General features: G+C 48.5%; 1 protein-coding gene across 1 annotated transcript in view; it reads left to right on the top strand.

Moving 5' to 3' along the window:
• The window catches only part of fgg (fibrinogen gamma chain), a 53897-nt gene extending 36806 nt beyond the window's left edge, over window positions 1–17091 (top strand). Inside the window, exons 10-11 of the mRNA XM_041179126.1 lie at window positions 13533–13817; window positions 17081–17091. Coding sequence (XP_041035060.1) covers window positions 13533–13817; window positions 17081–17091 — 296 coding nt within the window. The remainder of the gene's footprint in view (window positions 1–13532; window positions 13818–17080) is intronic.
• Window positions 17092–18240: the final 1149 nt, after the last annotated feature.

Genomic DNA, 18240 nt, shown 5'->3' with positions numbered 1-18240 from the left:
GGAGAACCGTCACGGCGCTCACAAGCACCCTCCACCAGCTCAGAGACACACATGTTGATGTGTGCCATCCCTGCAGACATAATGGCCTCTTGAAAATCTCAGGCACCTGGGAGTGACTCAGGATGTAGGAGTCATGGCAACTCCCAGGGTACCAGTGATCACACACCAGTTGTACATTGTATATACAGATAGCCTTTGTGGTTTATAAACATTGCAGCCTGCTGCCATTGAGCCCGTATAGCCACATGGGTGCAGTCTATTGCACTTTGCACTCTTGGGAAGCCTGAAATGGCAGCAAAGCCAGCGAATCTCACAGCCTGGCTGTCTTTATTGTTATGACGTGGCAGATGATATGTGCCAGGAGGATCAAATCCATGAGGGAAACTTGATCATACGGTCACAACTGTTTTGCAATTTGTATGTTACTTCGAGATGCATGCCCTGAATTCAGAAGTAATAAGACTACCATGAATTCAAAGGTTTTTAGAAAACTAAATTAAACATTTATTAACAAAGGAAAAGGTTTGAAGCACATACATAGGTCTACTAATTACTACTATAAAACTCCTAAAACCCCTAATTAATATAACTCCCAGTTACACCCCTGCTGAGGCAACAGTAAAAACAAATAGATTTAAACAGACTCAGTCAAAGCTACGTAATACACTGAACAGTCAAATTCAAAGTAAGTTTTCTCAGCTTCAGCTCCTGTAGACAGCAACTTCATGCACAAAGGCTGAAGGCTTTTCACACTTGTGTTAGATCTTAGAATGCCTTCCCCCGACACATAACCTCATCTCCTCTTTTCATGTTTCTCCCTTTTAATTCAAATTCCATTGTTCACATGGCCGAACTTTCTGGATGATGGGGGAGGGCGGACCGGGAGCGGGCGCAGGTGGGCGCGCTCAGCCCGCCGGGTCCTATGGCGACCCGATGGCCTGTATACAGGAAACCCTGGCAGCCTTGGAAAGGCTGCGCTGAACAGCTGGGCGTAGGGTTCTGCAGAGGGGCAATGGAGGTTATGCAAGTCCGGGAGGTAGGCCATTGGGGCAGGCCAGGCCGGAGAGTAGACCATCAGGGAAGGCCAGGCTGGTGCGTAGGCCATCAGGGCTGGCCAGGCCGGAAGGTAGGGCTGGGGGCCATTGTGCCCTTTGTTTTTTGGATGATTGCCTTGCTGCCCTCCTCGCGGAGGTGGCAGCATGGTGGGAGGTGCTGGTTCCCAAGGACGGGAGGAGCAGGTCCCCCCATATGACAAAATGTGCCTGGGAGGAGGTGATGAGCTCCCGCAGCCTAGTGCGGTGCACCTGGATCCAGTGTCGCAAGTGCTTCAATGACCTGTTGCGCTCAGTAAGGGTGAGTACCACTTTGGCATTGGTCACTTAACCCAGCAGGTCGGCTTTACCACCCCCACTGCTGCCCCCCACTACCCCCCCAACCTCTCACGTCTGAGTGTAGTGACTGCATTGAATCATTGATCACATGTGTCCTTTGCTGGGTTGGCCAGCAGATATTGCCCATGCTGAGGTCACCCTGAGAGGGTGGTGAAGAGTTGGGTTCTGTGCCCGCAGCATGTGGTACACTGAGACCCACATGTCTGTTCTGGGGGCAACTTGGAGGAGCTGCACCTAGGCGCTGTGCTGGAACTCCAGGACAATGCCAAGTCAGGGTGATGACACGCTGGGAGGGGAGCTTCAAGGTGGCGTGGCACCGAACCATCTACTGCTCTCTGTGCTCCACATGCTTGCGCCTCCTTGCTATGGAAGGATATACCATGTGGTGCCTAATGTGATGTAGGCAGCATGTGTCCAAGGGAGGTGTGGGGGGGAGGGGGCTAGTGGTAGGGAACAGGCCTAGCACCTTTGTGTGAGTGTTTGGCAGCAGCGAGGTGAGGAGGCGCTGGGGCCCTGATATGTCCCACTCTGGTTGGGGTGGGCCATGTGCGAAGAGAGTCCATGTACAATTTACACTAACCAATGCTCTTCTCTCATTTTCAGGAGAAGAATGCTCATAATGCTGCCGAGCAGTGTGAGGACTGGCGGCGGCCAGGTGCAGTTAGCCACTCTCAGCCGGCTTGAGCAGGAGGCCCTGGATTTGGAGAGGTGCCATGCGCCCAGGTCCACTAATGTCGGTGAGGCTGGGGTGCCACGGCCAGGTATGTATGCCCAGCAGTGAGGTCAGCATTGTTCTCCCAACAGCCATAGCAGTGCTGAATGTTCAGTGATTTAATTTTGCAACATGGCTTGACCGTTGCTTATGGAAGGATGAGCACATAATGATCTGGGGGACAGGGTTCACTTTGTCATTGTCTCCACATTAACTGATCCAATGTCCTTGTTCTCCCTTTCAGCATCAGTGGGGCAGGGCCGGGAGGAGGAGCAGCAGAGGCCCAGCGTCACACCATCTCTTCCAGGCAGGCACCAGAGCAGATACTAGCACCTCAGTGGGAGTTAGAACATCGGCTAGTGTCCCGGGGCATAGTGGTGAGGGCACTTCACAGTTGCTGGAGGAGCTGGCAGAGACAGAGAATTTCCATGACACCAGCAGTCAGAGCACTGCAGGGGGCCAGGCACATGCTTAGTCGGTGCCTGATGATGTGCATCTGGAGTCGTCCGTAACACAGCAGCTGCAGGAAATGCGGCCGGGTGTGCGGGAGCATCTGGGGGAGATACGTGAGGCTATGCTTGGCTTGGTCTCCGTGGTGGAGGAGGCTACGTGGACGATCACCGAAGCAATGAGCCACATGTCTGAGCGCCATGTGTCCTCCATGGAGAGAGTGGTGACTCTTGTGGAGAGGCTCCACCAGGAGACCCATCAGGACTTCCTGGGGATGCACTCTGACCAGCAAGCACTCACATCGGCATTGACCTCAGCGGGTCAGTGGCAGTGTGGGAGATTGTCTGGGCACCAAGTTTCCCAGCTTGGTGCTCATCCATCCACGGTATGCAGGGAGGTCCGAAGCAACCTCAAATCGGCGCAGCCGCTGCCTGTCGTCTCTGCAGGCTCCTGTCAGGGCGCTCTGGATGAGGGCGGCAGCTCCTCCGCTCCTCTGCCAGTGACTGTAGCATCCAATCAGGCTGTGACGAATGGGGGAGGTGCCAGCTGTGGAACTGGCAACTCCCTCCCAGGTGGGTTCAGCACAGGCTCCACGGGCCAGAGGACAACCACCAAGTTCCTCGAGGCCAACAGGACAGCAGTCAGCAGGCTGTCTCAGGTACCACTCCCAGCGAGGGGGCAGCACCAAGACATAGCATCCGGAAACATAAACATAAGGCACCTTAGGCACACCACGGGTTTCTCACTGGTGCTATTGTGTTGGCCCGAGATGAGGACTTTATGATTTGTTTTGAATTGGAACACCCTTGTCATTTTGTTTCATTAAGTTTCTTTATCTGTGATATTAAATTCACCATGGCTGAGGGTGCCTCTTTTCTTCTGCAGGTGTATGGTTTCCAAAAATGTTAGGAGTGCTTTGTGGGACATTCAACCTCATTAACAAGGTCCTTAGATAATGTTCTTATCCTGGCAGATTTTGCACTTAAATATCGAGTGTGGAGCCTACAGCCCAGGCTTGTCCTGGAAGTCCATATGTGTTGTGCTAGCTGAAGGCGCGTTGGATTAAAGCCTCCTGGGTGTCCCTGCCTCCCTGCAGTATGTCTGGGTTAGTGTCTATCCCCTCAGCATTTCCCTGTGCCTGCTTATCCTCGGACTCACTGCTGGACTCATCGTGTGCAGCCATAGCCACTGATTTGATGTCTGCATCATCCACTGCGTCCCCCTTTTCCAGTGCAGGATTGTGGAGAGTGCAGCATACAAACACCATCACCGAGACACGATCTGGGGGGTACTGGAGTGCACCCCCTCTATGGTCCAGACATCAGAAACGCATCTTGAGAAGACCAATGACTCTCTCCACCACAGCCCTTGTGGTGCTGTGGCTCCTATTGTACTGCTCCTCAGCTTCAGCTCTTGGGTGGCGGAGAGGCGTCATGAGTCACCTTCTGAGGGGATAGCCCTTGTCACCCAGCAGCCATCCATCCAGCCGAGCTGGAGCACTGAAGAGCCCCTTCAGTGAACCTTTGAGTGTCTGAGGATGTAGGCATCGTGGGAGCTGCCTGGGTACCTTGCACAGACTTGCAGAATCTGCATCCTGTGATCACACACTACCTGGACGTTCATGGAGTGGAAGCCCTTCCTGTTGACGAAGGCATCGGGCTCACCTGCTGGCGCCTTGATGGCCACATGTGTACAGTCTATTGCACCCTGGATTCGGGGGAAGCCAGCAATTGCCACAAAACCTCTGGCTCGCTGTGTCTGGCTTGACTGGTCCCAGCGGAAGTGGATGAAGGTCAATGTACACCTGAACAGAGAGCCTGTAACCTGCTTGACACAAGTGTGGACAGCTGATTGGGAGACACCGCAAAGATCACCCACTGACCCCTGGAAGGAGTCAGAGGCATAGAAGTTGAGGGCAGCTGTGACCTTTAGAGCCACTGGCATGGGGTGTCCACCCATACAGTTAACGGAGATCTCAGGCCCAATCATCTGACAGATATAGTTGACTGTGTTCCTTGAGAGTTGGAGCCTCCTTTGACACTGCACCTCAGACATATTAAGGTATCTACTTCGGTGCCTGTATACACTGGCAGCAGGATAGTGGCGTCTTCTGCAGTCCCTTTCGTCTTGGTCTACTTCTTAGCCCTGCGCCCCTTGTTCCTGCGCCTGTCCTCCCAAGGGTGGCTCCCCTGGAGGCTGAATGTGCACTCTTGGCCTCCTCCTCCTTCTAGCCCTCCCTTCCCCCTCAGAGTAGGTGCCTGCGGTGGAGAGCTCAGCTCCCATTCCCAGGCTATAGGAAGGCTTCCAGAAACTGCAAGTCCAAAAAAGATTGCTCACTGCAGAGTGCTGACCTGAGGGTTAAGAGTGCAGACAAAGCAGCTCATTTGTGTTTTGAAATATTGCAGATCACACAGGCAAGTTTCACAAACTTTGAAAAAATCAATACTTGAGAGAGCACATCCTACCATCTCTTAGAAATTCAAACTACCCTAATTTATCTAAAATGAAAATTTTCTGCACGCCTCACATTCTAAAACTTCAGCCACATTTACATATTTAGCATTTGAAACCTAGCTTCTTTTTGATAACACAAAGCCTCGAGGCCAGCTGTCTCTGATTCAACTACATCACACAAACACACACACATACGCACACACACACACACACACACACACACTGCAGAGAAATTATCCAAACCCCACTGTTAACTAACCTTTACAGTAAATCACAATAATATTATGAGAGTTATTATATTTTCATGACACTCTCCAGACCAAATCTGACATAATGATGGGCCTTCTTGTAAAGGGCATCTGTGACCTCCTTTATGCATCAATATGTTGCGGACCGAGAGATGCCACACAGGTCACATGTTGGTTCTTGGAGAGAACCAGAGGCCAAGAAGTTGAGTGCAGTAGTCATCTTCAAAGCCACTGGCAGGGGATACCCTCCATCTCAGGTGTCATGTCTTCATATGTGATGTATCAGATCTTGGGATAGGCACAGGCATGTACGGCATTATCTCCCGCTCATTTGTAAATAGAAGACTCTTGGACGATAAACCCTAGGTCTGGCGAGTTGTCCCTGTTGTTTGGGTCTCTCCTCCTGACCCTCCTGTTCATGCTGTGCTCCACTGGACCATGTCCCTCCTGTTGGAGCTGCGTGCAGAGTCACCTCTCCCTCCTTCACCTCCTCTATTGCATTAGGACCATGACAAAGGCAGTATTGAGCTCTGGATCCATATCTGCTTTTGCCTTCCCTCTGAAAGGAAACATTGAAGACAGCAGTAATTATAGTTATGATAAATGTAGGAATTTAGCTTTAAGATAATCCTGTGTTGTAAGATCACATCATTTGTGTAAACCAATGAGTTAGCAGCAGGAGGTGCCTTGAGGAGGGAGTTCTGCTTCAGTTATAGAGTTAGATGCACACATGTAGTTGCTGCTGCTGCTGTCTTTTAAATAAAGTTCAATGTTTCCACCCAGAAATGTTGCCTGGAAAATCAAGTCTATAACAAACTGGTGATGAGGATAAATCAGATCCGGTACTGTCTCTTGCCCAGCAATTATGAATATCGAAGATAATTAAAAATAAGGGAAGATATACTCACCTGAGATGTCGCAGTTTGGCAGAATCGATCCCTTTAAACCAGCCACAGATGATTGGTGTCAATATATAGAGCCCTACTTTCAAGCCAATGAAATCATGGGGGAGGAAAAGAGGAGAGCGATTCTCCTGAGTATTTGGAGGAGCAAGACATGCAGTTTAAAGCAAAGCTTGTTGGGCCCCAATGCCCCTTATGCAAAGACCCCCAGTGTTTTAGTAGACCTTGTTAAAGGACATTTCCAACACAAGTCCTCAGTCACAATGCAGAGGTTCAGATTCAATTCATGGAATACAGGACCAGGGGAGACCATTGCTCACTATGTGGCTAAATTAAAACAACCAACAGAATATTATGATACCAGTGAAATCTTGGGGAGAATTTTCCCATGTCGGGCGGGCCGGTCAGGAACAGGCACCGCCCGCGATTGGGTCCACACCACCATTTCATGTGGGCAGGCCAATTAAAGCCGGCCCAGTGTACTTCACGACTCCCATGCATAGCGGGAGTGGGCAGGCAGAGGAGGGTGCATTGAGCCCGCCATGTCCAATGGCGACCCGGCAGCCTGTATAAAGGAAGGCTTGGCAGCCTTGGAATGGCTGCTTGCAATGGCTGGGTGAAGGGCTCTGCAGAGGGGCAATGTTGGTGATGAACGTCCAGAGGGTAGGCCATCGGGGCAGGCCAGGCTGGAGAGTAGGCCAGCAGGGCAGTGTGCTCCTCGTTTTTCAGACGAGTGCCTAGCTGCCCTCCTGGAGGAGGGATGTCCTTCTGAGGGATGAGAGGCGGAGGCCTCCCCACCTGATCAAACATTCATGGGAGGGGGTGCCCGAGAGTGTGAGCTCCCATGATGTGGTGTGGTGCACGTGGCTCCAGTGCCACAAAAAGTTCAATACACTCGGGAAGGGTGTGTACCATGTTGCCTCAAGTCATTTGATGCAGCAGTCACCCTGTCCCCCAAACCGCACCCCCACCCCAAACACCCCAGCCAACACTGAGTATATTGAATCCCTCATGGCATGTATCCCTCGCTGGGTGGGCCAGCAGATATTGCCCATGCCCTGTGCACCATGAGAGGGTTGAGCTAGGATGTGTTCTGCATCTGTAGCATCTGTGACACTGACACCCAGAGTGGGGGTGAAACTCAACGAACTGCATCTAGGCAGAGTGCTGGAACTGGGAAGTATGTTGAAGTCAGGGTGCTAACACGCTGGGAGGGGAGCTTCCAGTTGGTGGGGCACCAATCCATCTCCTGGTATTTGAGCTCCACGTGCTTGTGCCTCCTTGCTTAGCAAAGTGGCACCTTGTGGTGCCACATGTGAAGGAGGCAGCATTTGGGCAATCGTGGGGGGAGGTCAGCCCTGGCTTGTTTGTGTGAGTGTGCGGCAGCTGTGGGGTGACAAAGAATAGAAGTCCTGCGATGTCCTACTCTGGCTGGGGTGGCAGGGATGCGATGGGAATTCAGGTGCAGGCTGGACTAATCAATGCTCCTCTCTCCTTTTCAGGAAAAGACTGCACACAATACGTTGGGAGGAATGCGGACTGGTGGAGGGCAGGCCCAGTTGGCCATTCTTACAGATTTCGAGCAGCAGGCCATGGACCTTGAGAGGTGCCATGCCCCCAGGTCCACCAGTGGTGGTGAGGCTGGGGTGCCACAGGGAGGTATGTTTGGTGAGCAGCCAGGTCACCATGTGTGTCCCAGCAGCCATGGCACTGCTGAATGCTCCATGATTGAAGTTAGCAGCAGCATGGGTTGACCATTGATTATGTAATGATCAGGGGAGAGGTATGCAAGGTGACATTGTCTGCACTGTAACTAATCAAATGTCCTTTTTCATCCTTTCAGCATCACTGGAGCAGGGCTGGCAGGAGGAGACAGAGGGCCCACCTCTTACCCCTGAAGCCCCGGAACAAATGCATTCTCTAGCTTCGTAACATCTCTGCCAGCCAGGCACCAGCACAGATACTAGCACCTCGGTGGGAATTAGATCTTCAGCTAGTGTCCCGGGGCATGGCGGTGAGGGCACTTCGCACTCGCTTGAGGTGCGGGCAGAGAGTGCCCAGGGTGCCGGCAGTCGGAGGACTGCTGGGGGACCAGGCACTTGCTCAGTCGGTGGCTGATGATGTGCCTCTGGAGTCATCTGTGAGGCAGCGAACACTGGAAGTGCAGCAGCGTAAGTGGGAGGATCTGGCAGAGATACATGGACAATGCATGGCATGGTGCCCAAGCTGGAGGAGTCTACATGGATCATCACCAATGCAATGAACCTCATGGCTGAGCGCCATCCTTCCTCCATGGAGGGGGTGGCAACTGTCGTGGAAAGGCTCCTCCAGGAGAACAATCGGGTCCTCCTGGGGATGCACTCTGACCAGCGAGCCCTCACAGTTGCATTGACCACAGCTGGTATCCCAGCCAAGTATCCCAGCTTGGTGGCCATCCATCTATGGAGAGCCAGGGAGGTTTGAAGCGACCTCACGTTGGTGCAGCAGCTGCCTGTTGTCTCTGCGGGCTCTTTTCAGGGCACTCCAGATGAGGGCAGCAGATCCCCCGCCCCTCTGTCAGTGACCATGGGATCCGATGAGGTTGTGGTGACCGGGGAGATGCCAGCCATGGCACTGGCTGCTCCCTCCCAGGCGGGGCCAGCAAATGCTCCACGGGCTAGAGGAGGGCGGCCAAGGTCATCGAGGCCAACAGGACAGCACAGTGAGCAGGCTGTCTCAGGTGCCAGTGCCAGAGATGGGACAGCATCTAGATGTAGCACCCGTAAGCGTAAATTTAAGGCACCTTACGCACACCATGGGTTTATCACTGGTGCTTTTATGTTGGCCTATAGTACTTAGTCAAAGACTTGGTGTGATGTCCAACACCATTTTTGTTTTCCTTGATGAATTTACTGTCGAGCTTAGAGCCTGCAGCCCTGGCGTGTGTTGAAGATCCATCTGTGTTGTGCTAGCTGAAGGTACTTTGGATTAAAGCCTCCCGGGTGTCCCTGCCTCCCTGCAGTATGCCCGGGTCAGCATCTAGCCCTCAGCATTCTCCTGTGTGTGCTGATCCTCGGACTCACCGCTGGACTCATCGTGTGCATCTGGAGCAACTGCGTCTACATCTTCCTGGTCCACTGCATCCCCCCTTTCCAGCGCCAGATTGTGGAGAGTGCAACATGCAACCTCTATCACTGACACACGATCTGGGGGGTATTGGAGTGCGCCCCCTGTGTGGTCCAGGCATCAGAAGTGCGTCTTGAGAAGACAGATGGTTCTCTGTATCACCACCCTTGTGGAGTCGTGGTTCCTATTGTACCGCTGCTCGGCCTCTGTTCTTAAATGGTGGAGAGGCGTCATGAGCCACCTTTTAAGGGGATAGCCCTTGTCACCCAGCAGCCATCCATCCAGCCGGGCTGGAGCACTGAAGAGCCCCAGCATCTGGGAGTGTCTGAGGATGTAGGCATCGTGGATGCTGCCTGGGTACCTTGCACAGACTTGCAGAATCTGCATCCTGTGGTCACACACTATCTGCACATTCATGGAGTGGAAGCCCTTCCTGTTGACGAAGGCATTGGGCTCACCTGCTGGCACCTTGATGGCCACATGTGTACAGTCTATTGCACCCTGGATGCGGGGGAAGCCAGCAATGGCCGTGAAGCCTCTGGCTCGCTGTGCCTGACTGACATCATCCCAGCGGTAGTGGATGAAAATCAATGCATGCCTGAACAGAGTATCTGTCACCAGCTTGATGCAATTGTGGACAGCTGACTGGGAGACTCTGCAAAGATCACCCACTGAGCCCTGGAAAGAGCCAGAGGCATAGAAATTGAGGGCAGCTATGACCTTTAGCACCACTGGCATGGGGTGTCCACCCACACAGTTTGCAGAGATCTCAGGGCCTATCATCTGTAAGATATAGTTGACTGTCTCCCTTGAGAGATGGAGCCTCCTTTAGCACCGCACCTCAGTCATATTGAGGTAGCTGCTTCGCTGCCTGTAAACCCTGGCAGCAGGATAGTGGCATCTTCTGCGGCCCCTTCCGCCTTGGACTACCTGTTGGCCCCCATGCCCATTGTGCCTGCACCTGTCCTCCCAAAGGTGGCTCCCCTGGGGGCTGAATGTGGACTCGTTGCCTCCTCCCCCTTCTGGCCCTCCCTTCCTCCTCAGAGGATGTGCCTTCAATGGAGAGCGCAACTCCCATTCTCAGGTTAAGGGAAGGCTTCCTGAAAGCTGCAGGCCCCAGAAATGATTTCTACTGTAGCGTCCTGACCAAGGCTTTTACTCCTGTTCTAGCAGCTGATATGAGTTTTCGAGTCTTCCTCCTCACTCAGGTAAGTAAAAGTTACTTTTGCACTTAAATTCCTCAAACATCACATTCGTGACCCTATCCCCCCCTCTTATCCCACCTGTGGATGAGATTTATACAAATGTCTCCGCCTGCCCGTTGCACCCATGCGCTATCCTGAAGAACACATGGGCTATGAAAAATCGAGATCAATTGCTGCCTCAAGGGCCTCAACTGGCCCATTAATTGATGGCAGGCATGCATCCAAACTTATAGCGCACAAACCTCCCCAAATATCGCAATGGCACGCAGTGATGTTGGGGCGCTCAACTGACGTCACCGCTTGTCATTTTACGCAAGGTCATGCAGGGCCTGCCCCCCACACGCCAATGGGAAAATTCTGGCCCCTGAATGAAACGCTCAGGGATCGTTTGGTATGTAGCGTGCAGGAGGATGCTATTCAGCGCAGATTGCTGGCTGATGTGGATCTTGATTTTAAGAAAGCATTAGAAATAACGCTTGCGATGGAAAGCACTGTAAGGGATTCACAAGCGATTCAAGGTGCGCAAAGCGGAGCCATTCTCCTTTTTGGGCAGGAAATGTCAGCCGAAAGTGGCCTGAAAAGCTGGGACTCCACCATGAAGTGTTAAACAGCTCCTGCTAACCAAAAATTTAGAGGAAAGAGCTTAGCAGCAAATTCGAAAGCAACATGGAAACAATCATATCCCTAATGATTGGTAATTTAAAAAGGTGTAGCGTTATTTTTGTCACAAAATGGACACATATTGTAACATTATAAAGCAAGATTTACACAGGCTTCCAATCGAAGTCCAATGAAGTATATAGTGTGGAAGAGCCAGAAACAACCAATTCTGATATTTATTCATTATTCAACATGAAAGTTGGGGAGACAGAGCCAATTAATGTCACATTGCAAGTGAATGGTAAACCCTTAAAAATCGAAGTAAACACGAGTGCTTCTAGTCCTATAATAGGAGAACACACTTTCAGATATTTAAATAAGGATGGTCAACAATTAAATTTGAAACAAACCTCTGCCAAGTTGAAAATGTATACAGGTGAAGAAATCCAGGTAAAAGATATCGCCAGAGTACCTGTTTATTATAGGCACCAAACAGCACAACTACCAATGATGGTATTAGAAGGTAGAAGACCAAGCCTTCTGGGTCATGATTGGTCTGAAATCTTCCAGTTGTGAGCAGGGGGACTGCCAGAGCTGCTAAGAAAAATGATACCGTCTTCAAGGATGAACTGTGAAAAATCCAAGGCCTAAAGGCCAAGATTTATGTGGACCCAGGAGCAACTCCTCAGTTCTTGAAAGTAAGACCAGTGCCAATAGTCCTGAGAGGGAAGGTTGACGCTGAGTTGAACTGGCTAGAAAGGCTGGGTGTCATAAAAGTGGTTCAATTCTCAGAGTGGGCAGCACCCATAGTCCCTGTCCTTAAACCAGACCAGATCGTCTGGATCTGTGGGGACTATAAACTAACAGTCAACAAAGCAGCCAAACTGGACAGGTACCCTATTCCCAAGATTGAAGACCTCCATGCCAAACTAGCAGGAGGGACAACGTATACAAAGCTTGACATGAGTCACACACATCAGCAACTGGAGCTGGATGATGTCTCCTGAGAATTTGTGACCATAAACATCCACAAAGGGTTATATCAATATACACGCCTGCCCTTTGGTGTTTCCTCAGCCTGTGCCATTCTTCAAAGGACGATGGAGAGCTTACTATAAGGACTACCTCAAGTTGTGGTCTACCTGAACAATGTACTAATAACTGGATTCACAGAAAAGGAACACTTGACTAACCTAGAGGAAGTCCTGAAATTATTTTTAGAAGCAGGAGTGCACCTGAAGAAGGAAAAATGCACTTTTCAGGCAAATAAAGTAAATTATTTGGGCCACTGGGTAGATCCCAAGGGTTACACCCTGTTGAAAAGAAGGTTAAAGCAATCAGAGGGGCATCTGCACCTAAGAATATCTCTGAACTTAAATCATTTTTTAGGGTTGGTAAATTATTATGCCTGATTTCTACCAAATTTATCAACAGTTGCAGCCCCTCTCCATTCACTGCTAAATAATAACCCACGTTGGGTTTGGAATTCACCCCAAGGAGAAGCCTTCATGAAAGTAAAACAGCTCTTGCACTCTTCAAATTTGTTAGTGCACTATGACCCGACAAAGGAAATGGTGCTAACCTGCGATATGTCGCTCTATGGAGTGGGAGTGGTACTAACTCACAAGATGGACAATGGTACAGAGAGGGCAATAGGCTATGTATACAGGACATTTACCACAGCTGAAAAAGAATATTTTCAGGTCAAAAAGGAAGGTCTGTCGATTATTTTGGTGTAAAGAAATTCCACCAATATATGCATAGGTGACATTTCACGTTAGTATCAGGGTCTGTTTAGCAAGGAAAAGGCTATACCTCCCATTGCCTCTGCATGAATACAGAGATAGGCCCTAATTTTAGCAGCATATGAATACACCTTTGTACATAGATCAGGGATTCATGTCACCAATGTCAATGCCCTAAGTCACCTTCCTTTGCAAGAGAACAATGACAACATCCCAATTCCCCAAGAGCTCGTATTAGTGATGAATTTCCTGGATTGCTCACCAGCCTGTGCCAAGCAGATAAGAAACTGGATGAATCATGATCCAGTCCTGTCTTGAGTGAGAGGCCAAGTGTTACATGGATGGTCCCAGGAAACAATGTCTGATGAATTGAAGGTATTTTTCAACCGAAGACATGAAATGAGCAGTCAAGATGTAAATTTATTATGGTGTGCAGGGATAGTAGCTCCTTCACAAGGAAGGGAACCACCCTTACTAGATTTACACAGTGCCCATCGGGAAATCTCCACATGAAGATGATAGCACAAAGTCATCTTTGGTGGCCGGAAATGGACGGCGATATTGAGAAGGTGGTAAAACACTGTGTGCAATGCCAACAGCTACAAAAGTTGCTGGTGGCAGCCCCGTTACACCCATGGGAGTGGCCTGGCAGATCCTAGGTGAGATTGCACATAGATTACATTGGTCCTTTCCTTGGAACCATGTTTCTACTGATTATAGATGGTCTTTCCAAGTGGTTAGGCGTTTATGAGGTTAAATTGCCAATGCCAGGTGCTACTATAGAAAAACTACGCCAAAGATTTACTATCTATGGATTGCCAGAGATAATCACCTCAGATAAGCGTAATGTGTTTACTAGCGCTGAGTTTCAAAGATTTGTCAGCCTGAATGGTATCAACCACGTGAAGACAGCACCATACCATTCATCATCTAACCGACTGGCGGAAAGAGAAGTACAAATGTTTAAGGCGGGAATGAAAAAGTTAACCGGTGAATCGTTGGAAAGTAGTCTTGCTCATTTCTATTTCACTACAGACACCACCCCCCCAACCCCCTACCCCACCACTGCAACAGGAGCAACACCTGCTGAATTACTGATGAGGCACTGTCTTTGAACAAGGCTAAGCCTGATACTTCCCAATTTGGAGGGGAAGGTGGAGAAAAGTCAGGGGAACCAAAAAGCGACTCATGATTTGCATAGTTGTGAGCGACAAGTTACTATTGGAGAATCAGTATATGTAAGGAATTTCAGTGGAGGACCAAAGTGGTTACCTGGTAAAGTAAGCTCTGTGACCGGACGTTGCCGTACCACGTGGAAGTGGAGGGCTGGATCACCCGTAAGTATGTGGATCATTGAAGAAAAAGGGAGATACCCCAAGAAAATGATGTTCCATCTGTAACCATTTCTGAACCAGTGGTTCCTGTTGAGGTTGCTCAACTAAGGACATGTGGTTCCTGTCAAAGAATCAGAAGTTGTGGAGCTACATCGTTCCACATGGATCAGGAAACCACTTGAAAGACTGAACTTGTAGTTTCATGACCTGTGTAAATATTATAATGTCATGAGATAAATATCCTTGCAAATACAAAATGTACAGAAAAGTTAAAGGCGGAGGAATGTAGTAATTTTGGTTTGGATAAACATATGACTGTAACTTTAAGAATAATCCTGTGTTGCAAAATCACATGATCCGTGTAAGTCAATGAGTTAGCAGTATGGGGAACCTTGAGGAGGGAGTTATTTATTAGTTATAGAGTTAGTTGCACACATGTAGCTGCTGCTGCTGTCTTGTAAATAAAGTTTGATGCCTCCACCAAAAAAAGTTGCCTGGAAAATTAATTCTATACCAAAGACATTAATGATTCAAGGGGCAAGAAAGTGATGCTCAGTGGGTGACACATTTAGAGACTATAAAGGTCCATAGATTTTCCTGCTGTACTTGCCTGGTGGCCGATGCCGATTTGTCCCTGAGACACTAGCACATGCATTGAGCTGACCAAAGTACACCGCAGATATGTAACATCTTGAGCCCTGTGTGGGATGCTAAAGTTTCAGTGAGATGAGTGACCCACCCTAGCTCTGTACTCCAATCTCTGATGTGGCGTATTAATGACCAATCAGTTGCTCATGGTCAATGAGTGGATGCCCTTTGCTCCATGAGGATGCCACATCTGGTAAACAGGTGACAGGCCTTCATTGATGGAATGCCATATATGATACAGCTGTGTCTCCTTCACGACTACCTGCATTCCCAAATCCTACACTCCTATGTGTTACACTCGAGATGCAGTGACTGTGAAGTGTATCCACTGAGTTCTGAGTAGCCCTTTAACAGTGCTAATGAAGCCATTGGCTTTAAGTGGCTTTCATCGGGAGGAAGTTTTCCTCCTTTCTTTCTCAGCAGAATCCTGCTCACTCCGACAGCAACATGAGTTTAGAGAGCGACCCCAGAAAGGCCCCCCTCGTGTTCGCCCTTCCCCCTGACTGCCATTCCACAGCCTTCCCTCCCCGTTGCCCCCCTTGTGTTTGCCCTTCCCCCGATTGCCATTCCACAGCCTTCCTTCCCCATTAACCCCACCCCCTACTCCGTGTTTATCAGCCAACCCTTCCCTCACAGCCCACCCCCAGTTGAACTGCTAGTCTCTGAAAGTGGAAGCCTGCATGAGTACCACAGAACAGTGGGTGTTCTTCAGGACAATGAAAGCAAAGAGAAGGAGCAGTCTGACCCTACAGCCCCAGCAGAGTGGTGTTCATCACAACAAGACCAGTGCTGGGGTATGGCAGCTACATTCCACTCACCTTGAAGTTACCAGCCAACTGAGGCCCAACTTGTGCACACCACCCTTTTCAAATTGATGTAATTTCCCGCTGGTGTGATGGAAGATTGGAAGACGTGGTAAGATTCTAGTTAGCAGCTGTTTTAATGAGCATTCATGACGTGCTAATGAATGCAAATGGCGTTCGAGCCACTAGTCGGCGGGATAGCTGACCCACCATGAAAACATAATTGGGAGAATAGCGACATGTTTTTATGACAGCAGGTGCCCGATTTTTTGCCTCCCGCTGGATTCTCCGCTCTCACCCGCCACAAAACCCACCGCGGGTGGGATGGGAGAATTCCACTCTTTACATCTTCTTGACAACTTACTTGTCTATCTATTTTTGTGTCATCAGCACATTTAGCTATCATACATTGAGTCCCTTCATCCAAGTCACTGATATAGATTGTAAATAGTTGAGGATCCAGCACTGATCCCCATGGCACTCCATTGGTTATTTTCTTAGTAATGTTTGATGTGGCACCTTATTGAATGCCTTTTGGAAATCCAAATCCAACAAACAATGATTCCCCTTTATCCACCTTGCTTGTTACTACCTTAAAAACTCTAATAAATTAGTCAAGTCCGATTTCCCTTTCACCAAACCATCTTGGCCCTGCCTGATAGTATTATGATTTTATAAATGTCTTGCTATTAAGTTCTTAATAATGGATCCTAACATTTTCCTGTGACAGATGTTAAGCTAACTGGCCTACAGTTTCCTGCTTTTTGTCTTCCTCCTGTTTTAAACTGAGGCATCATATTTGAGATTTTCCAATCTGCTGGGACCTTACCAGAATCTAATGAATTTTGGAAGATCACAACCAGCGCATCTAATACCTCTGCAGCCATTCCTTTTAAGTTCTAGTGTGAAAGCTATCATGTTGAGGGGACTCGTCGGCCCCTAGGTCCAATAGTTTTCCTTGGTGATTGTGATTAAGCTCCTTTGTCCCTTTTACCTCTTGATTTTCAACACTTCTTGGAAATTTTTTGCGTCTTTTACAGTGGAGACAGATGCCAAATACCTGTTTAACGCTTCCATCATCTCCTTGTTTTCGAATATCAATTCCCCAATCTCACCCTCTAAAGGACCACTACTCACTTTAGTTATTCTTTTCCTTTTTAAATACTTGTAGAAACTATTTATTTTTATCATTCTAACTAGCTTTCTCTGATAACTATAATTTCTCCCTCTTTATTTATTTTTAGACATTCTTTGTTGGTTTCTAAAATTGGTCCAATCTCCTGACCTACCACTAATCTTTGTATTCTTACATGCTTTTTATTTCAACTTAGTACTATCCTGAACTTTCTTAGTTAGCCATGAATGGTGCATCCTTCTCGTAGAGCCTTTCTTTCTTAATGGAATATATCTTTATTGAGTGTTATGGAATATCTCCTTAAATGTCTACCACTGCTTCTCTACTGTCCTCCTTTTAATTTTCCAGGTTCATTTTAACCAACTCTTTCTTCATACCCTGGTAAATGCCTTTTTTTAAGGTTAGGACAGTAGTCTCAGACCCACACTTCACACTCTAAAACTGGATGTGAAATTCTATTGTGCTATAATTACTGTCGCCTACAGGTTCATTTGTTATCATTAATTCTGTTGCATTGCACATTACCAGGCCTAGAATAACCTGTTCCCTGGTTGGCACTAGGATGTACTGCTCTAAGAAATTGCCCCAAATACACCCTACGAACTTACCTTCCAGGTTCCCTTTGCCAAATAGATCTGTCCAATCTATATGAAAATTAAAATCACCCATGATTATTGTACTACCTTTCTTACAAGTCCCCACTATTTCTTCCTGTATACTCTGTCCCACAATGTAGCTACTGTTAAGGGGCACATAAAATACTCCCACAAGTGATGTCTTACCTTTACTATTTCTTATCTCTACCCAAACTGATTTGACACCTCCCTCTTCTGAACTAAAAATCATCTCTCACTAGTGTACAAATGCTATCCTTAATTAACAGAGTCACCCTCCATCTTTTCTTAGATGCCTGTTCTTCCAAAATGTCAAACACTCTTGAACATTTAGGGCCTTGTTCACCTTGCAACCATGACTCTGAAATGGTTGTCAGGTCATACTTATTTGTTTCTATTTCTGCTATCAATTCATCCATTTACTTCTAAATGCTGTGTACATTCAGATACAGAGCCTTTTAATCTGTCTTTCTATTATTCTTGCAAATGCTGACCTTATCTGATCGTGTAATCTTAGGTCTGCGCACTCTGTCTCCTCCTGCCACACTATGATTACCATTACCCATATTGCCACCCTTCACTATTGCCTTATCCTCCCTCTTTAACTTCCTAATTCTCCTGTCACATCCCTCTCCATGGTCCTGGTAATATGACTTGCTAGTACACTGGATCCAGTGTAGTTCAGGTGAAGACCATCCCAACAGTACAGCTCCCTCTTTCCCCCCATGCCAGCGCCCCATGAGTCGAAACCCATTTCTCCCACACCAATAGTTGAGCCACATATTAAACTCTTTGATGTTATTTGTCTGTACCAATTTGGTCATCTCTCAGGTCATATTCCAGACTTTATTACCTTTTTGGTTCTACTTTTCAATTTAGCCCCTAGCTGCTCAT

This window comes from Carcharodon carcharias, chromosome 1, assembly GCF_017639515.1.
Source record: "Carcharodon carcharias isolate sCarCar2 chromosome 1, sCarCar2.pri, whole genome shotgun sequence".
Taxonomy (NCBI): Eukaryota; Metazoa; Chordata; class Chondrichthyes; order Lamniformes; family Lamnidae; genus Carcharodon; species Carcharodon carcharias.
This window is presented reverse-complemented; position numbering and strand designations above follow the sequence as displayed.